Below are 22,367 nucleotides of genomic sequence, written 5' to 3' on the forward strand. Positions count from 1 at the left end.
AGGGTGATTAGGGTACATCGTTCTGCGATTGGTTGGTCCCTAGCCGACATTAAGGGAATTAACCCTAATGTATGCACTTATCGTATCCATTTGGAGGATAACACAAAGACTTCTCGCGAACCTCAGCGTCGCTTGAACCCTGCCATTAAAGAGGTGGTCAGGGAAGAGGTCTTACAGTTACTCGATGCAGGTATCATATACCCAATCTCTGATAGCGAATGGGTAAGTCCCATTCATGTAGTTCCAAAGAAATCAGGGATTACCATGGTACGTAATGCCAAGGGTGAATATGTTGCCATGCATGGTCCTATGAAATGGAGGATCTGTATTGATTACCGCCGTTTAAATGCAATGACACGAAAGGATCATTTTCCTTTACCCTTTATAGATCAGATGCTTGAACACCTAGCTGGTCATGTTTTTTATTGTTTTTTGGATGGCTACTCTGGCTATTTCCAAATTATTATTGATATTGATGACCAAGAAAAGACTACCTTCACATGTCCTTTTGGGACATACGCCTATAAACGAATGTCTTTTGGCCTTTGTAATGCTCCTGGTACCTTCCAGCGGTGTATGCTTCATATATTTAGTGACATGGTAGAGCGTTTCATGGAAGTATTCATGGATGATTTTTCTATCTATGGAGACTCTTTCACGGACTGCCTGTCTAACCTATCTAAGGTTTTGACACGGTGTGAAGAGAAAAGTTTGGTTTTAAATTGGGAAAAATGTCATTTCATGGTGAAAAAAGGCATAGTACTAGGTCACATAGTATCTAGTGATGGCATCGAAGTAGATAAGGCCAAACTAGATAAGATAGCTACTCTACATATACCACAGACTGCCCGTGATATTAGAGCCTTTCTAGGCCATGCATGTTTTTATAGGCGCTTTATCAAAGATTTTTCGAAAATAGCTAGGCCGTTAACTAATCTACTTTTAAAGGATGCCATCTTTGATTTTAATTTTAACTATAAATAGGCTTTTGAAACTTTAAAAGCTGACTTAACTTCTACACCCATTATACAACCTCACGATTGGTCTAAACCTTTCGAACTCATGTGTGATGCTAATGATTATGCGCTTGGTGCCGCTCTTTTGGATTTAAAACTAGATAATAAATCCACTGTTATTTATTATGCTAGTAAAACTCTAAACGATGCTCAAAGGAATTATACAACTACTGAAAAAGAATTCTTAGCTGTCGTTTATGCTTTAGATAAGTTTCGTCCTTATTTGGTTGGTTATAAGACTATAGTTTACATGGACCATGCAGCCCTTAGGTATCTTCTCGCAAAGAAGGATGCTAAGCAGAGATTAATCCGATGGAGTCTTCTCCTGTAAGACTTCACATTAAAAATAAAGGACAAACGAGTGGTCAAAAACGTAGTTGCCGACCACTTATCTAGACTTACAAACGACGATGATAGTGATTCTGAGTCCATACCGGACTTTTTTTTCCTGATGAGCATCTGTATGCTATTTTTTCTGCACCATGGTATGCTGACATTGTGAATTATTTAGCGTCTGATGTTATTCCTTATGATTGGTCAAGAAATGAACGTAAGAAGTTCTTGTCCAGAGTTAAGCTATACTACTGGGATGAGCCCTACCTTTTCAAGTATTGTGCGGATCAGATTATTCGTCGTTGTATTCCCCAATGGGAATATAATGAGGTTCTCTCATTCTGCCATGACAAAGAGTGTGGTGGCCATTTTAGTGGTATGAAAATAGCTGCTAAAATTCTTCAATGTGGGTTTTATTGGCCTACTCTCTTTAAAGATGCCCAAGTGCATTGCAAGACGTGCATTCATTGCCAACAACTTGAGCGAAACACAAAGCGTAATATGATGCCATTAAATCCAATCATGGTGGTAGAAATTTTTGACGTATGGAGAATTGATTTCATGGGTCCCTTTCCAGTTTCCCACAGTTTCATTTATATTCTAGTTGCCGTGGACTACGTGTCTAAATAGATAGAGGCCATGGCTTGCCGTAACAATGACCATAAGACAGTTGTGTTTTTTGTTAAAGAGTATATTTTCTGTCGATTTGGCATTCCCAAAGCCATCATTAGTGATGGTGGAACACATTTTTGCAACAGAGTTGTTACATCTCTCGTGAAAAAGTATGGAGTTACAGATAAGGTAGCTACTCCATATCATCCACAAACTAATAGAGAAATCAAAAAGATATCAGAAACAATTGTAAATCCAGACAGGAAAGACTTGTCAAAGCGTCTATCTGATGCCTTATGGGCATATAGGACTGCTTTCAAAACTCCTATAGGTATGTCTCCCTTTAGACTTGTATTTGGAAAACCTTGTCATTTGCCCGTTGAATTGGAGCACCGCGCTATGTGGGCTATTAAAAGCCTTAACTTCAATTTTGACGAGGCGGGTGTCAAGCGCAAGTTGCAATTGAATAAGCTTGAAGAAATTCGTAGTGATTCTTATGATCTTGCGAAGGATTATAAAGCTAACATGAAACATGTTCATGATAAGCAAATCTTGTGCAAATAGTTTGTGGTAGGTCAAAAGGTCTTATTTTACAACTCCTGTCTACATATTTTTCTAGGGAAATTAAAAACCCGTTGGTATGGTCCTTTTCTGGTCACTGAAGTCACCCCTCACGGGGCAATCACCTTGGTAAATCCCAAGGACAACAGTACGTTTCAAGTCAATGGCCAATGGTTGAAACATTTCCACGATCTTTTGTCCCCTGATGTAGAGGAAGTCTTTTTACAGGACCTTATCTATGCAGACTGACCTTTTCATTGGTGTACTTCCTTTCATTTCCATATATTGGTAAGTGCCCCATTCAAGTAACCGGGCCCTCCCTATGGAGTGTGTGGCTATAAGTACTGGATCCTAAGTCCACGTTAAACATAATTCATGTTTTCCACTCTTGCATATTTTCTCGGATTTTGAGTCATGTTCCTCTATGGTGTGAATTATGCAATTATTGTTTTCTTGTTTTTCTTATATTAAATATTTTTCAAAAAAAAAATTGTTAAAATCACAAACATAGTAATTTAGGAAGTCTCGGGAATCTGACTTTAAAAGACCCACTTTTAAAACAAATTTTCTAAACTCTGTGTCTAAAATTTGTTTGGGGTGTTCGTTTCCGTCCTGGATTGTTCAACTTTCCAGTTGTGTTGTTTAGGTCGTTTAATTGTATTCCAATTCAGGTTGACATTATCTATGAAATTAGAGTTCATTCGTTCGCATAACTTACATTATGCACACACTTTGAGGCATTTTTCATCTTCTTATATGTCATCCATAGTCGGAATAGAGTGTTTTATGGTACATTGGATTGGAAATTCTCTCCTGATCATTTCCATATCTCATTCGCAAAAATCGGACCGGTAACGAAGCGGCAATTTTAGTTTGAAGTTGCACTAATAATCGAATTTTTTTGGAATTCGAATTAGGCTTGGGCCCAAGCCCATAGTACAACCCAAGAACGCATCACGTTCTTCTTCTACACCTTCACCACTACCATTAACATGTTTTCAACCCTAGAACCAAAATAAAAAAAAAAAAAAATAATAAAAAAAAACCTAACTTAACCCACGCCCAAATTCATTCCTAAAACATATATTCTTCTCCAACTCATTCACCCAACAATTTCCACCATCAAAAACCACCAAAAATAAAAATAAAAAATTGAACTGCCGCGCCACCCATGTGCCACCACCATCGTTTTTTTTTGTAAGGTTGTTTCAACTTGTTCCCACACTTTCTACAAACCCTCAAATCCTTTCAACACTTAAAAATGGCTCAAAGACGTAGGATTTTGCCAGAGCACGCATTTACTGCCGACCACTTCGCGCCGTTTTACGGTGACGAGATGGTTAAGAGAGATTGGAGTGGCTTGTGGTACTCAACAGACGATTTTTACCACGAAGATTTGGTCCGACAGTTTTATAGGACGAGGGAGTTGGATGGGAATAAAATTTTTGTTAAGGTGGTTGGGATGAGGAGAGAAGTATCTACTGGGTTGTTGGCTGAGATTTTAGGCATTCCGCCTAGACGCCATCTCGATGCCACATTATAGGATTCCCAATTTACTAGGGTCGAGCCTTTGATGAACGCGACTGTTTCGGAAGGGAACTACAATGCGAGCTCGCATTGTGTTCGCCAGTCATCTCTCAGAACCAACCAACTGGCTGTAGCTCAGTGGATTGGTAGGAATGAATGCCATAGGGAAGGAGAAAGTCAGCGGGCGCGACATCGGTCTGAACTGCCTTCACATTCTATGGATACTCTAGGAGCAGAAGTATGAGTTATGTATTTTGGAGTTTTTGAGTAACATGATTAGGGGAGTTGGGAAGAGTATTGCACCTCTCCCTGTTTTGATAATGAAGATCATGATGACCTTGAGAGCGACTCTGATGTCTGATAGGATTTGCCTGAAAGAGCACCGAAATCCTTATATTTATACGGAGTGTATCCAAAGAGTTTGGAGGTTGCCTGAAAAGAGGGTAGTCGAAGAGGATGAGGAGGACACGACATGTTTTGATGCCGATGCCTTGGAGAGGTGTAGGTCGGATGCAGAACGTATGACTGTGATTCATCATGGCATGCGTTCTCTCAATACTATTTGCGAAGACCTCCGGACTCGGCAGGCTACCATGCATCATAACTTTGAGACTAGTGCGCAGCGTGAGGATGAGCGGTGGGAACAGACGAGGGCCGAGATGGAAGCTCAGCGCAAGTTCCGAGACGATATGCTTGCACGCTTTCCACCCCAAGGGGGTGCTTCTTCTGAGGAGCAGTCTGTGAGGAAAGAGCGTCGTCGCCGCAGGACGGATGGCTCTGGTCCATCAGGAGCTCAGGAGCCATCACCTTCCCATGTGCTTTCCACTACCAGCAGCGAGTGGTTTAGGAATATTATGATTTGATGTTGTTTTGTATTTGTTTTTTATTTAGTTCGGATGTTAATTTATGAATTCCGTATTTAAATTTGAATTTGGTTGTTAAATGTTGTTTGAATTACAATTTTAATATAATATGGTTCTTTTCAAATTGTGCAATGTTTTTATCGTTAATCCCACCTTCCCGAATTGTTTGGGGGTGGTATTATTCACTCTAGCATGATTTGTGATATGATCCTCCAGTTTAGGATTTGTTTTGGAGTGAAGGTTGAGAATATTGCCGATATGGGCATGGCTATGAATAGATATTGTGGTAGGATGAAATTTCGATGAGTTAGGCAGTTTCTATCCTATATTCAATCTAAAAGATATTAGGGTTGTTTTAGAATCAAGAATATGAGTTATTTCCATTTTCGGTTTTGGAAATTTTTTGTTTCCGGCAATTGCCTTAAAATTTTTTGGCAACTTCCCGATTCGTTTAGCAACTTAAAACCTATAAAAACTTCATTCATTCTACAATCACAACCCACACTACACCTCACTTTCATCTCTCACCTTTCACTCCCACAGTTCCCATTTTTCTTCTCCATTTTAGCAACTCGCCAGCTCGGGCGTGCTCAAGCTTCTGGAAGCGCTACCTGCTTCTAGGCACCGTCAAGAATTTCATCGAGGCTGCGACCAGCCAGCTACCAAGCCCAAAGCCGAAGCTACTGTGTGCCCACCACACTGGAATTCCAGTTTTCATCCTGCGCGACCACCATCCATCGAGCAAAAGTGAGCGCCACTGCGCCAAGTGCCTGAACTCAAAATCACCAATTCGCGACCCCGCCTACCCAGGCATAGGTTGAAGCTACCCGCCCTTAAACTCCGTGGGCAAGAAAAATTCCAATTTTTTGTGGGTAGTTCCAGGATCGTTGCAGTTGTTCTAGAGAGTAGTTTTGTGATGACTTCTCCTATAGTAATACTGGAGCAGTCTTTCGAAAACTTGTTGGGGAGCGAGACTTATGGACATTGGTTCCGCAAAAGGATCATGCAGTTCGGATGGAGGCATCTTCTGGTAAGTTAAGACGACTCGTATTCACCTAAGCTTATTGAATTTTTTTTTTACAATAATGTTAAGTTCTATTGTAACCTGGATGGAGAACAAGAATTCTCCGTCACGGATGATAACACACCACTAGAATTCAATAAGTATGTGGTAGCATTAGTTTCGGGAATACCAATACTTGCTCCTATTCACACATGGGGATATATGACCAATAATGCATACCTCTATAACTATTATGGGGATATATATCCATGAGTATTATGGGGGAGTGGTATTTCGTATAATAGACCAAGGGCGTTACAACATAGCCTTTGGTAGTCTGTCCCTAAATGTAGGCACCACTATGTTATTCATCCTGATGAATATTTTAGGGGATTGGCAGTTTACCTCTGCAAATAGTACCGCTGGTGACGTTTTCCTTGCTTTAGCTGAGGGACGTCGCCGATATGACATTCCCCGAGTATTAGTGGCTAGTCTTAAGAGAGCCCAAATCATGCAACATAAGTATCTTCTTATGCCTGTTTTGGTTTGCCGCATCATGCTCAGTTGTCTACCTGAATTCTGTACCCAGTTCACGGATTGGAAATGGGTTGAAGTAATGAGACCCACCAATTGGGTGGTTCGCTCATTTTGAGTAATGACTTGGCCGGGATGGCAGGTGCAACCTCATTTGGTTGCTCCTTACACCCCATCAGACATAGTAACACTAGACAGGTTAGCACAAGTTGACGACACACGGCGACGTGCTTGGCAAGTTATCATGGCATGGCAGGATGCGAAGGAACCTCCTCTCTTTGGAGAGGGAAATGAGGAAAATGCTTAAACGGGAGTTAAGGTTAGTTTTTATTTCAGTTAGTGTCTGCTTATGTCCCAAGCAATTTATTTCTCATTAACCCCATAATGGGTAGAACTCTTATAGAGTTGCGTCAGTTTTTATTTTCTATATTAGTATGTTTTAACCTTGTTTTGCAGATGTTCCAGAATTTCACGCATTTCCATGGTATTTCTCTACACTATTTATTTAAATACTTTGAGGACAAAGCATGCTTCTTGTTTGGGGGTAGAAACATGTGTAATTAAGGCATCTGTTAGGATATAGATATGTATAATATGCACTTGTTTTCTAGTTAAAAAAATTCAAAATTTTTAAAAATATAAATAAAAAGTATGGTATATACTTAGGAATATTGATATTGTTTTCTTTCTCTATGCTCTCAATAATCTAGAAGTCTCACGTAGCTTTTGCATTAGAATAGTTTTTAGAAACTTAGGCTAATATGTAGGTAATAATCCTTGCATCTATTTATAAATATGTTACATGAGTATCTATGATTGTTGGTAGTAAGTTTTTGAAATCTAGGCTAGAGTACTTATTCTACAAATCCTGTGAGAATATAGCCTAAAGCCTTATATGAGTGAACATTTGAGAAATAACACAAAGGAGAAGTAAAATCCGGATAGAGAAATCACACGCCCACTTGCTTGATTACTATACCATATCCTACGCGAGAATTTAGGCCCTCTGTGGATCGATATAGCTATAAATTCAAACCTATGAATTATTTTCCGCTAGTCGCCCCTCTGAGCCTTTCTTTAGCCTTTCATAGACCACAAATCCTTTACACTGTTACAAAACAAAACAAAATAAAAAAAAAATCAACCTACCTAATTCTTTGAATAAGTCTGAGAATAGAGATAAAGAATAGAAAAGAGAAGAACCTTTGAAATCAAGAATTCGTTAGTCACTTCAGATGAGAAAAGTAAGTTTCCATCCAAATAAAAAATAATAAGAAAAGAAAATAAAGAGTTAGAATTCCAAAAATAGAATCAAGGAGTCAAAAGCCAAAGAAAAAAATATATATATATGGCTAAGGATGGAAACAAAGTGTAGAAGCAAAAGTAAAGAACAACGGTTTCTCTAGTTGCATAATATGAAGCCTCTATTATCTCAGACTTGTCCATTTTGAATATCCATTTCCTTCCTTCTTAAAACATCTCTTAATCCCCGCAACACCTAATAAAGACCTTTAGCTCAATTAGGAATAGGTTAGTGTGATAGTAACTGGCAGATGTGTTTGATTGACTCTGGCTTCCTTGTGTGTCATTAAGTTTGTAAGGTAAAGTGTTCCCATTGCACACTGGAGTAGCAAAACTTGAGCGGAAAAATTAGAGTGGTTTTTGTCTTGACATTTATGTGAGGACCTACTTAAGGACGCTATTCTGATTTTCCAGAAACGGACCTGCTAGTTCATCTCATAGTATTACTCATTGTATATATGTTTATTCGTAAATGATTGATTATTATGCATATATTAGCTTAGGTTTCGAGTTGATTATTCTGTATTCATTGCTAGTGAGATGTATAGATAATTGAGACATAGATAAGGAAACAATAGTTTTATTTCTGAGTCGTTATAGTATCGATGAAATTTGTGAGTACCTTCACTGGAAAACTCTCACGAGGCTATAGCCCATCCACTAGGGAATTCCTAGTGGTTTAAGGCCTTGTTGGATATGGTCAGTGCAATCGCACTCGACAAAACGAGATTAGTTAGAACTCCATTTTTGGTCACTTATGCTAATTTCTCATATTTGCTTGAGGACAAGTAAAATGCTGTTTGGTAGTGGTTTGATAAGAGCCTAAAACTGTAGTTTTAACCCCTTAACTATAATACTTTTAGACCAATTATGCGAGTAATAAATAAGAGTTAATGCTAATTACGTACTTTTATGTATTTCAGGCATTGAAGTCAATTATGTGTAGAAATGTGCCACTTTGGCGATATAAAGGAGCAAGGGTTGGTTGCAAAGAAGTTCTGTGATTAAAAGCCAAGATTCAAAGAGAAAAAGCCTTTGTAAAGCCGGGTCGGCCGGCTGAAAAGTCGAGTCAACGCGGGCGTAAACAAAGACACAAAAAAAGTCAAAGAGAACTTCCGAAGACCGTATCTTTGGACTCAGGCCTCGGAATTGGGCATACCTTATGTCAAAATGACCGACTCGGAAAGAGCTTTCCAATGGTCCAAACCTTGACCAAATCAGAGGAGTCGAAGTGGACGAAAAGCCTATTGAAGTCAAAGCTAACTGAAAAGGCCCTGTGGACTGAAGAAATTGGACTTTGGGTTCGATTTTCCGGCCCAAAATATGGACCCTCAGCCCATGCACGAAAATGTGGATCAATTAGGTTATGATAGACGGTAGCCATTAAAGCTTAGTTGTAGATCTAGTTTTTCAATTAATTAATTAGTTATTATTCTTGTTTTAATTTCAGTATTGAATGATTGTTATTTAGTTGTTAGGTCAATAAAATATTTAGTTCTTGATAATCTAATTTCGTTTTCCATTAATTATTAGATTTACTTATTTGTCATTATTAGTTTAAATCAATTATTGCATGAGTAGTTCCATTTGAGTTTAAATAAGCAAAGTTCCAATCTTTTTATGATGTCTAGTCTTAATTCATATGGAAATGATAGTTTGATAAATCAAGGCTAAACCTCCATTAGAGGGGTTTGATGAAAAGCTTGATGAAAACTTGATTGTGTAGTGTAGAATCATTGTAAGAGTCTATTCCACTCTAGAAGGTCGTTGATTCGCCATGAGAATGGGTTGGACTTCCTCACATGCTAGTTATGAATTGGTAGAAATGTCATGTATAATTAGGGATTAGAACGACCAATTCTTACCGTAAGAACGTAAGAATTGGATTACAACAATCTATGCTAGTTTATTAAGTTGGATTCAATTCCCCCATAATTCTTATTCTATATTCAAATTTTAGTATTCCGTAGCATTTCGTAGTTGAATCATTATAATCCCATTATCTTGTTAGTATAAATTGCATCGTAGTATAATTCGTAAAACTCTCATTGACTTTGGTAGGATTGATAGTCATAGAAAACTTGAATGTAAAAGAACTAGGAGTGGAACGAATCTTCTATTCGAACTCTACTTCAGTAGTATCGAGAGTAGAAATCTTTGATAAGAACTGTTACGTATAAAGTTTTAGTTTTACTTGCGTTAAGACTTCATCGTTTATTCGTGAGTAGAATTATTCAATTTTTTCGTATTATCAAGTACCTATTAATGTCGTTAAGTAATTTTAACGAGCGCAGTGTGGGATTTTTACAAATTAAGAATGGCTATGGTTTAATACTCGCTAAGTGGCCGGATGCTATAATTATAGCTATTAACTTAATAATCATAAGTTTAATAATACATACCATTGTGATTATTCTTAATCAAGCATCCGGATGTGACATTACATTCTATAATTTAATCTCGAGTCTTAAATACTCACACCATTGTGATTATTTTATAATACAATTGAACAAGGCTGCTTAGTTTATACATATTGTTTATTCAATGTGAAATTAATTAATCTTTGTTCTTTGCTTGAATGGGTTAATTATTTTTTTGGTCATTCCTCATAGACAAAGATTTCCATATGCAAGTGGAGTTGAGCTTTTCTTATGCTTTTCTTTGTGAGCTGACTGTGACATTGTACTATTGATATAGCTATGTCCCTTTGACATAATCATCTTAGTGAACTCGTTGTTGGTGAGATTTTGATTTTGATTTTTAATTTTGTTATAATGAGGATGTTTGTATTGGAATTGGTATTGGTAGAACTATCAAAATTAGTTTTAATAGTGTGGTGGTTTTGGGGATGCCACGCCATCTCTGGTGGGGTTGTTTTCAATACAAGTTTGCCTGGGTAAATGAGATTAGAGGTTGTTTTCGATACAAGCTCACCCGGTTCGAGAAATTCAGCATGGAGATGCCACTGTAATTGCTCTTATTATTTAAGCATGTTCATACTCATTTGCACATAGGTGCGAGCTGTAACATAGAGTCCTTCCCTTCTATTTAGCTCCAAAAGGGGTCCAACTCTCCGTAAAGGTTCATTCTTCATACATTCACAATGTCTGAATTTCACTATTCAAACATAGCGTAGTTAGTACTATAGTTTATTTATCAATACTTATACTTGAGAAATTAATTGGTTTTGAAAAGTTCTTGAATAATCTTTTGGTAGTTTGATTTATTTAATGTAATATACGTTACTCTTTAAATCTATTATGAATTTCCATATACGATAGTGATAATGTTACAAAATCACCGACAAAAGAAGGAAATATGATGCAAGTCGAAGAAGTTCCTAGGAAATTTAGATTTTATTGCCAGTTAGGCTTACTTATTTAGAGTTGCTTAAGGGCCTCTAGCATATGTAGTTGGTTTTGGCTTCTTCAAGTCTGTTGCATCACTTTGTGTCGTTCTGATGTTAATTAAGTAAGTAGGAAGCAGTATAAAGACTCGGGTACGTGTAGCACAAACAATCTTAAAAAAGTTTGGGACTGCGTAAATAATGACTTAGCTTTTACAAGACAATCTTGATTTGGCTGTAATTGAAATTAAAGGTTTGTTTTTGAAGTAGAGATGTAGACATTGAATGAACTAGCAATGTCATATGTGGCGAGTGGATGCCTAGAAGTATTGTTATGTTAAGAACTTTAGGCATGTCAAGTGGAATTCTAGAACTATTGTTACGCCACGGTGTATGCTCTACTTCTATTTTCTACATGCTACAGTTCTACACAGATAGTGGTGAGACTTCAAATACCTTCAATAGAAAACCTAATGAGGTTTAACTTATTAAGGTACTTGGTACGTGCATATATCAGACAATAGTAAGTGATCAATTGAATTTGGTATAACCTGAGTTTTGAATTTGAGCTTGAGTTTGAAATTATATTGCCTTATCAACCAGATAATAATCTTAGTTCAAGTGTCTTGGTCACTACATTTATGTTGGTCCGTTTCTCTATTTTTCATTAGAAATATAATCTTTGCATCCTAAGTAGATATAACATTAAAATTTCCATATGTTTCCTATGTTGGATCTTTAGATGAGTACAGTGAGTCAAAGTATTAGTAGCATAGATATATCAAATTATGGAATGACGTATGAATGTTTTGGAAATTCTTGCTTATGAGTGGCAACATATTTTTGTTTTGAAATGATATTGATGAAACAATCCCAATGATTGGAAGCAAAAGAAATCAATGAAATCTCAAAGCACACAAGCGGCTTAAAATAATAGAAATAGAATATGTAATGAAAATATATAGTTCATCATTTAAAATGGAGTTATCTATTTCATAATATCATAATACATTACTATGTAGTTTTTGGACATATTTTGGTAGGATAGGCAATTCCAAACTTAATAATTGTGCATTTTTATTTTAGCTATGACATTGATTTAAAAAGAATGTAACCCATTTGTAGTTATTAATTTGATATATGCTATAGATATTTATTAAAATTTTCATATAACGGCACCCCGTTCGTAGGACGGGTTCAAAAACTAGTTTATGCATAGTAATAGTATTTGTAGGGGTATCTTGTGGATGGCACTAGTGGGATAAATTAAGTCCACTGATCGATGCTGAAGTCCGTATCCTGTTTGTGACAAAGATTAGTTCGAGTTTAGTCCGTACATCAGTAGACTTCGTCCATATCTAGTTTTTTTTTGGTAATCAACGGGATAGATGTATATATATATATATATATATATATATGTTAGAGAACTGATCCTGTACATATGGGTGTGGATGTCCCATCTATATCTATCTATAGCATCCATAATGTTGGAATCTCTATTGTATTTCAAAGTACTAGTGTGTGTGTGCAAAGTGGAGGAGATGAACAAAGAGTGTTCTCTCCACTTTAGTGTATAGAAGATAGTCCCACATTGGTTATTCACCACTAGCAAGTGAAGTATATAAGGAATTCCTCTACCATAAGGGTGTGCCCTTAGGGTACAAATGCTTTTGTGTTAGGAGGGAGGACTAACCCAAAGCCATACGCACACCCACCCATACCGAGTCAAGCCGGGTTCGATCTTGGGCTTGGGCTTGGGCTTACTGTTGTGTCTAGTGGGTAGTGGCTTGACCAATTGCCTAAACTTGTTTTTGCTTCAGCAGCAAGTTTTGGTATTCTATTACGAGTTGGTCTCTCTTCCTTATCTGTTTAGGAGACCGACCTAACCTCTATATAAACAAGATTGTGTGTCCATAGATGTAGCTCACTCCAACAGAACTCGTGAAACCCATCAAAGAAACAGAACTCGCATCCTACCATATTCTTCTTCTCTTCTTACTATAGCCGCCAGAGAGAGTTATACTGCCGTTCTAGAGAGTAGTTTGTTCTAGTGCAAGTCAAACTACTGTAAACCATTGAATCCTATGAGGAAGATGCCATTACTGCCTTTCTGCACCACTAGAAGGGGGGAAATCTTTCCTTAAAGACAGCCTAATCTGCGCCTTGGTTGCTCCCTATTACTACTGTCCTTGTCTCTTCATTGTTTTCTTTATTCACATTCAACAATCTTAAGGAAAGATTCGAGATGTCTACACCAGCAGACACGCCGAAGAAAGAAACCAATTCAGAAGAAAGAATTTTGAAGTAGAACAAAGGAGAGTGCTTTAATAAGGCAATCAAAAGATAAGTCTTTTACTTTGAGTTATTGTTAGTGTTATTAGGTTATGACTTTAGAAATTTTCTAATAATTTAATTTTTGTTAGGGAAACCAATTAAAGATTGAATATTTATTGATATTTTGTGGTTTATCAAACCCTATATGGTTGTAGACCTTTCTCCTATGTTTAAGTCAAATATGAGATTTCTATCAATAAAAATGTCAAAGTTCGTCTTTTTGACAGCTGCGTCAATCGTTACGGAAACTGCTATAACTTTCAGCTCAGAGCTCGGTTTTGCAATCCGCTTCTTGTGTTGGATAGCTGATTTAAATAGATTTCCAATGGTATAAGATTTGATACCCAATTTGTTCTGAGCTAGTTCAGAATTATAGTTCTTTTGAACTATTTTTCTGGAAGGAGGAAAGTATGGTAATCCGGTTTTTCAATCGGTTAGGTATCGTATTCTTTCACTGTTTGTAATTCTTTTGGTTTGATTATATGGTGATATTCTTGCCTTGAGTTGCATTCTAGTTTTTCTTAGGAGGGAAATCCCTAAGCTTAAACTTCTTTAATAACCTAGTCAACAAATTATACGTGTTTATCACTAAGATGTTAATTGGTTTGACTAGAAGTAGTTTGATATTAATTTTCTTTGTACATATGTAGATGTATCTAGATGGTCTAAGAGAGACCTTAAGATATTTAATATCAACCACACTTAAATCTTAGATAGTAATTATAATGTATTCAATGAATAATTGCTTACGGCTATTGAGTGTACATGTTGTTAGACGATGATTATAATTGCACTGTTATGAAAATACATGTTAGATGAAGTAACTTGTAGCTTATATCCAATATAACATATGTTAAAGTTGTGTAGCATGCTAGTTTTTGATATTAATCATCGTGGATTTACTTTGAACTTGATGATAGTTTATTGGTAAATTTTTCTAGTTGAAGACATTAATGGGTTGAGCCATTAAATGTTGTGGTAGTACTTGAGGTCTTGTTAATAGGGTATTCTATCTCACTTGAGCTCATGTAAAAAGAGGAGGTGGAGTCCTTAGTTGTTTTGCATATTTAGTGGCTAGATTTGCTTAAATATTGTATACTTTTTGTTGTGAGGGGTACAGTTAAAGTTTACTTTTCCTGGACCTATGATATGATATTAACCATGTTTGACATGAATACATTATTTAATATTGGCATGAAGCTTAACCATGTCATGTATTATTAAGTAATGAGCATCGTTGTCTACCAGAGGAAACAATATGGGAAACAGTCAATATCCTCCTAAACCTAATTTAGTCAAGGAGATGTAAGGGTATGGATTGTCTTCTTAGATAATATCCTCCAGTGACTATTTTAGACAAGGAGATGTAACGCTTGTAGATTGTCTGGTTAGGCATTATCCTCCTATGACTATGAATAAATAGCCAAGGTGATATACAAGTACATGGATTGTCTCACTATGTAAGTTGGAATGTTGAATGATGAAAAGAAGAATGATAATGATATTATTTTGGGTAAAACCTTTTTCATCTAATTCTTCTATTCTTTAAAATTCATTTGAATCACTTATGGATTTCCTTTCATATAGATAGCATGAACATAATATAACTATGTTTAATATGATCCATAATCATAGACTTAAGTAAAGTATATTCTTGTCATAAAAGTGCATATTATTGTTGTTGATTCTTTTAGTATTTGTAGCGGTATAATGTGTTTTGTATATAAGTTTGATTAGATTGAGTAACCATTGAACTGTGGGGCATGACACTGTTTTACCATAGTTTACCTCACAAGATAATTGGAAAGACACTGAACTACAAAGTATGGAAAGGTCTTGGGCCTATCCAAAAATGCTTCAAAATGTGGGGGGGTGTCTTGCCAAGACTATTATGAATGAATCTAAAAGAAGTTTTTTTTTTAGACCTAGAACTATCTAGTAGATGTTCATTGGTGAAAATCATAATAGTGATGTTTGTTTTTAGTGGTCATGTATGATAACAATCTTGTAGATACCGTACTATTATTGAATATCTTATATGCTAATTTTATTTGAGGATATGCTTTCTGTGAAATTGGCATAGAGTGGTTGGATGTTCATAATGAACTACATAAGAGGATCCCATAATTTCTGAACAGGAAATTTGGAAGACTATCAGTGAGTATATCCACCATTCACGGTGATGATGTTTATATATTTCTTGAAGGGATATTCATTAACCTATAAGTAAGTTGTCTGTCTATGAGAAATGTCATTTTTGAAGGATACAACTCCTCTAAACTAGACTCTTGATTTATTTGGGGATCTATAGGTTGAATTGGATCTTCAAGAGAAAACTAAAACGTGATAGTTGTATTGCAAAATACAAGGCTAATAATAATAGCCAAAGGGTTTCATTCAGAGACAAGATTTATGCTACTTTGGAACTTTGCTCATGTAACTAGAATTTCTTCCTCAGAATTCTAAAGACTCTAGTTGAGTAGTTATGCGGAACTACAATACCAAGTAGTACTAGGTGATGAGCTTAAGGTATACAATTTAGTTAAATCTTTGTATGAATTGATTCAAGCGCCTATAAATGGCATGAGCAATTCAACAACATATTGGTGTCGTATGGATGTCAAAGTATCGTTGTTGATAAAGATGTGTCCTTTCTTTAGAGTAAAGCAAGACATATGTGTTAATCTCTCTTTTTAAATGATTTCATATCATGAGTGCTAACATTGAGAATGTGTATGAGACAGAGAAATTCCTATTTGAAACATATAATAGACCGTCATTGAATATGATAGTTCATTATGTTGTTAAACTCATTTCTGTAACTGCTATATTCAGTTGTCAAGATGTTGGCGTTTGAATATGGTTGAAGATCACAGCGTACCTTAAACCAGACCGGCCGGATGGTATGGGGGGATTTCAGGCACGACAGAATTGAATGACTAGTGAATATAGGAATTATAACTCATGTTGGTCTCATTATGTTGTTTTAGCACTTAGTAGAAATATTTTCATTGAAAAGTATGGGTATTACGTTAGTAAGACTGTGTCAACACTTCTTGTGGTAGATATCCATCTTATGAAAAATAATCTACTTGTGTTTTCTCTTACTAGATATGTCAATATCATTGGTAGCCTATTGTACTTAATGGATTATATTTGTGAGAGATGACATTGCCTACATTAATGGCATACTAAGTTGATAACTCATTGTTCTTATAAGGAACATTGGATGTATATATATTGTCAAATTATCCAAGTACTATAGCGGAGCCATTGATTATGGACTTATATTTAGTAGATTTCCATCATTGTTGAAAGGGTAATGTGTTATAAGCTGGATCCAGTAATGTTTATGTGTTTACCCTTGGTGGAAATTGGATGTCTTGGATATCATCCAAGCTAATCGCCTTAGAAAAGGCATGTGATGATGTTGAGTAGGTTAGCAACCTCTTGGAAAATCTTCTCATTGGCTCTAAACAGTCTCTTGATGTGTATATGCTTTGCAACTGTCTCATTGTAATAGCTAAGACATAAAGAAATATGTGCAATGGGAAAATAATACATATAAGTTTGAGATATAACTTAATTAAGCATCTTGTAGAGATTATGTTAGGTTGGACTTAGTTTGGCCACATGTCTGACCACAACACTTATTTGGAGGCAAGTGGTTATACGTCGAGGGGGATGAGACTTATGCCCATATATAAGGCGACACTGACGGCAACCTTACCTATGTGATTGGAGATCCCATGAAGTAGGTTCAAAGGGAAAAATAAGTCACTTCGTCGTCATGCAATACTATCGTCTTATTTATTTATGAGGCGTCCCACCCTATGGTGAGATGGTACTATAGTATACATTGTATAACTAGAATTGCAGTGAGTAAGGATGAGTTCTTTAACTCTTATTGGATTCCATATCCCATATTTTAATGAGGTGGTGTATTTATACTGCAATGTACACCTGATGGAAATCCACCTATGTGAATATAGAACTGGGTCGGTTCTTATGAGTATTCGGGCAAGTACTCTAAAGCATTCATGGAACACACGCAGCGTAGGGCCAAAAAACGCAACACTGCAGAACTGGCATATAATGAAAGAGCAGTGTGGGTGCATGTGATCTATTTTACTACAAAGGAATGTTGGTTCAAAGATTTTTTAATCCACTACTTTCACGTATTATAAGACATGTTACCATATGACTGGTTCAAGCCCGTAAAGCACCAGTATCTTAGGCATTGCTTTTTCGATTCTCTCTGGCATTTCGTTAACCCATTTCTTTTGTAATATCCTATTCCAAAATAGTGAGGGACTATTAGTATTTTGAAATAGTGGGGGATTGTTGGAATCTCTAATGTATTTCAAAGTACTAGTGTGTGTGTGTGTGCAAAGTGGAGGAGATGAACAAAGAGTGTTCTCTCCACTTTAGTGCATAGAAGATAGTCCCACATTGGTTATCCACCACTAGCAAGTGAAGTATATGAGGAATTACTCTAATATAAGGGCGTGCCCTTGGGGTACAAATGCTTTTGTGTTAGGAGGGAGGACTTACCCAAAGCCACACGCGCGCGCCCGCCCGCACCGAGCCGAGTCGGGGTTCGGGTTTGGGCTTGGGCTTACTGTTGTGTCTAGTGGGTAGTGGCTTGACCAATTGCCTAAACTTGTTTTTGCTTCAGCAGCAAGTTTCAGTGTTCTATTACGAGTTGGTCTCTCTTCCTTATCTGTTAGGAGACCCCTAACCTCTATATAAACAAGACTGTGTGTCCATAGAGGTAGCTCGATCACTCCAACAGAACTCGTGAAAGCCATTAGAGAAACAGAACTCGCATCCTACCATCTTTTTCTTCTCTTCTTACTATAGCCGCTAGAGAGAGTTATATATACTGCCATTCTAGAGAGTAGTTTGTTCTAGTGCAAGTCAAACTGATGTAAACCATTGAATCCTCTGAGGAAGACGCCACTGCTACCTTTCTGCACCACTAGAAGTGGTGAAATCTTTCCTTAAGGACAGCCTAATCCACACCTTGGTTGTTCCCTGTTAATGTTGTCCTTGTCTCTTCATTGTTTTCTTTATTCGCATTCAACACATAAGCCATTGGGGGAGTGAATCTTCTTAAAGGAACGATTCTCCAAGCAATATTGCTTTCTTTGAAATTAAGTCTGCAATGTCGTTTATGTTACGGCTACAATAATATACATCAAAATATACTAAATTAGTAGATAGAGATCTGATATCCCTGATGATGTCTTTTGAGCGACAAGAGAGATTTGAATAACGAGTTGTCCATTCTACTGAGATTGCTTGGGCATCGATCTCTAATACTAGGTGAGTGATTTGTCGTTCTATGGCCCATTGGGAGGCCAAAAGAACCCCTTTGCATTCTGCCTCCTCTGCAGTGGTGGCTGTGGTGACCCAATAAAGGGAAGGAGACCAGGTCAGCGGGACACAGAGTGGAATGCAAAATAATAAGATAACCCGGAGACCATGGAAACATAACTGTGGAACCCTAGACCGCGGACGTGGCATAGGTATGGCAAAAAGGGGAGCCACCAGATGAGAGGACAGATGGACGATCCAGATACAGAGGGGAAGGGGTATAAAAAGAAAAGGATGGAGATAGAAAAGAGGAGGCCGCATTAGAGAAAGAGGGAGCAAACACAATAAGAAAGAGAAAGGAAGAGAAAATGAGAGAGTTGTTGAGAGAAAGATAATTTAGGTTTATACATTTGGCGCCGTCTGTGGGGAGAGATAAAAGCAAGTTAGAAATGGCACCTAAGAAGGGGGTAGGTAGACCAAAGAGGGTGGCGGTGCTGGAACCGACGCCAGGGGCAGTGATTGATGAAGAAGGAGACAGAAGAGAGGAACATGAAGCGGAAAAGACGTGGCTTATGAGAGAAGAGATCGAGAGGTTAAGAGAGGAGAATGACGAGTTGAGAAGAGGAAAATAAAGGGAATAGGAAGAAGTAGGTGGAGAGGCAAGTGAGGAGTATGAAAAGGAAGAGGATGGGCCGAACCTTGTTGAAAATCCAGTGACAGGCTTGACAATAGAACAGGTGCAAGAGATGATAGACAATGATAGGGAGGCGAATCGGCAGCAGACGAAGGGTCGTGGGGGAGCAGCTAGTCAGGTGATAGCCAGGCTAAACTGCAACCCATTAGCGGATTCCATCTGGGCTTCGGAGGTCCCAAAGTGCTTCAATCATCCTAGGTTTGAGAGGTACGACGGTAAAGGAGACCCAGCATATCACATCCATCATTTTCGACAGCAGATGCCGCTATGGTAAGAGTCTCGATATGACGGGTTACGGTGTATGATGTTCCCGGCTAGTCTAAAAGGAGGGGCGTCAGATTGATACTACCGATTGCCAGCAGGAAGCATAAATAATTTCCAAGAATTGGAACAGGCATTTATAGATCACTTCATACACTAGAAAGGCGGGTGGTAGATATCACGGCATTGTTCAATGTTCGGCAAAGATCTTCAGATTCGGTTTGGGAGTATCTATGTAGATTCAAGGCCGAGACATTGAAGGTTGAAAATCTGGATGAGAGAACAGCGGTGATAGCATTTGAAAGAGGGTTGCGGCCTGGAACAGGAGTGCACCAGCTCATGGTTAAGAATGAGATCGTGACCTTACATGAGTTGTACCCACGAGTGGAGAAATATATTAGGCATGAAGATTCCATGCAGAAGGATTCCAGGAAGTTAGGGAAGGCAGTGTTATCCTTGGATAAGGGCAAAGAACATCATAGGAGGGAACCATCCAAGAAGGAAAGCGGGGGGTACCACGGATATAATTCATGGCTAGAGAGAAGCCGGGAATGGATCAGAAGGGAGAATTGGGAGAGGAAGCCATACCGCGAGATTGAGCAGACACCGCTGAATAGACTACTGAGCGAGATTTTGCCCCTGATCAAAACTCTTCAGGGATACGAAGGACCGCGAAGTACACCGATAGAGATGCCAAATAAACCTTACTGCGCGTATCATCAGGTACGGAACCATGATACTAATGACTGTTATGCGTTAAAGTGGTTGGTTCAAAGGCTGGTGGAGAAAGGGAGGATGAGGGAGTTTGTGAGGGGTGCACAGAATGAGGAGCGCGCACCGCCACAGGGCAGAATACTGAGTACTATTAATGTGATTTTTAGCGGGGAGGTTCTAAGCCACAATGCTCACAGAGACAAGATAAGGAGAACTGGTAGCATCCAGCAAGTTAATGAGGGGGCAGATAGGCCGCGACCAAGAATAGGATCAGCGGGAGAAAGGGATAGAATTGTGTTTAGCAACGCCAATCTCCGGGCAGTGGATCTCCCCCATGAAGACGCATTGGTTATTACAGTAGCAATGGGAAATTATATGGTCAAGATGGTGTTGATTGATTGTGGTAGCGCAGTGGACTTACTATTCAGAGGAGCATTAGAGGAAATGGGAATCAACCCTGGGCAATTGAGGCCTCCGCGAACTAATTTGTATGGATTCAATGGGAGTATGACGGAGCCCATGGGAAAGATCTTATTGCCCGTTATAACGGGGCCGGTGGTGGTCTTTGCTCGATTCATGGTCGTGGATTTTAACTCTCAGTACAACGCAATTTTGGGGAGGCGCTGAATTCATGAAATGAAGGTTGTTCCATCAACGTACTACCAGGTGATACGATTTCCCACCTCGATCGGAATGCATGAGGTTCGTGGCGACCAGATAACGGCCAAAAATAGTCATTGAGGTACAGTGAAATGATTAATTCGCGGCGCAGAAGGAGAGACATCGAGCCCCAGGAAGAGGCAGACATAGCAATTACAGTGTGCCTCTGTGGAGGGGGAGGCGGAGGCATCGGTGGAGCCGAAAACCCTCGATAAGATTGAGATAGTGAATATTAGGGTGGGGGAGGAAGAAAAGTTCACATCGATAGGAACCAGGTTACCCGAGGAGTGGAAGAGCAAATTAATACTGTTCTTGTCTGAGAATAGGGATGTTTTCACTTGGGATATTGAAGACGTCACTGGATTAGACCCAGGATTCGCATGTCACCGGTTACACATGAAGGAAGATGCAAAGCCCGTAAGACAAAGGATGCGGAGCTTCAGGCCGAGGTACGTTGAGGGTATCCATGAGGAAGGCACGAGGTTGAAAGAAGCAAGCATAATCCGAGAAGCAGAATTCACGGATTGGCTGTCTAATGTAGTCGCGGTACCAAAAATGAATGGTAAGGTGCATATGTGCATGGATTTCATAGATGTGAATTTAGAGTGCCCTAAAGACAGTTATCCCATGCCGCGAGTAGACGAGTTGGTGGACAAAACAGCGGGGTTCAAAATATTTTCATTCATGGATGCATTTATGAGATACAACCAAGTCGCGATGTATGGGCCTGATCAAAGGAAATTGCCTTTGTTGTGGAAGGCAGCACTTATTGCTATACTAGGATGTCGTTTGGGCTGAAGAATGTAGGGGCTACCTTCCAACGATTGGGGGAAAAAATGTTTGAAAGCAAGATTCGAAAAGGGATTGAAATATATATAGATGATATGGTAGAAAAGAGCATGTCATCGGAGGAACATCTAGAAGGGTTAAAAGAGACATTCGGGATACTACAGAAATACAATTTGAAGTTGAATCCAGAGAAGTGCACGTTTGGGGTGACCACAGGGAAGTTTCTAGGTTACATTGTTACGTACCGGGGAATAGAGGCTAACCCCGATCAGATAAAATCTCTGGTGGAGATGCCCTCACCTCAGAATGTTAAGGAAGTACAGCGGTTGGCCGGGAGGGTAGCGGCCTTAAACAAATTCATTTCAAAGTCATCCGACAAGTGTAGACCACTGTATCGGTTACTAAGAAGTACACCAGACTTCGTATGGACCACAGAATGCGAGGAAGCATTTCAGGAGTTGAAGAAATATTTGGGTAAGGCTCCTTTGTTATTGCGGCC

At 38.4% G+C, this 22,367-nt stretch overlaps 1 protein-coding gene across 1 annotated transcript; it reads left to right on the plus strand.

Moving 5' to 3' along the window:
• The first annotated feature begins 19,496 nt into the window (after nucleotides 1-19,496).
• Nucleotides 19,497-21,046, plus strand: LOC147503850 (uncharacterized). The gene is made up of 2 exons (XM_086604980.1): nucleotides 19,497-19,659; nucleotides 19,839-21,046. The coding sequence occupies exons 1-2, from the start codon at nucleotides 19,497-19,499 to the stop codon at nucleotides 21,044-21,046; spliced, it is 1,371 nt and encodes a 456-aa protein (XP_086461106.1).
• Nucleotides 21,047-22,367: the final 1,321 nt, after the last annotated feature.

The sequence above is a fragment of the Coptis chinensis genome, chromosome 4 (genome assembly GCF_015680905.1).
Source record: "Coptis chinensis isolate HL-2020 chromosome 4, ASM1568090v1, whole genome shotgun sequence".
In the NCBI taxonomy this organism is placed as follows: Eukaryota; Viridiplantae; Streptophyta; class Magnoliopsida; order Ranunculales; family Ranunculaceae; genus Coptis; species Coptis chinensis.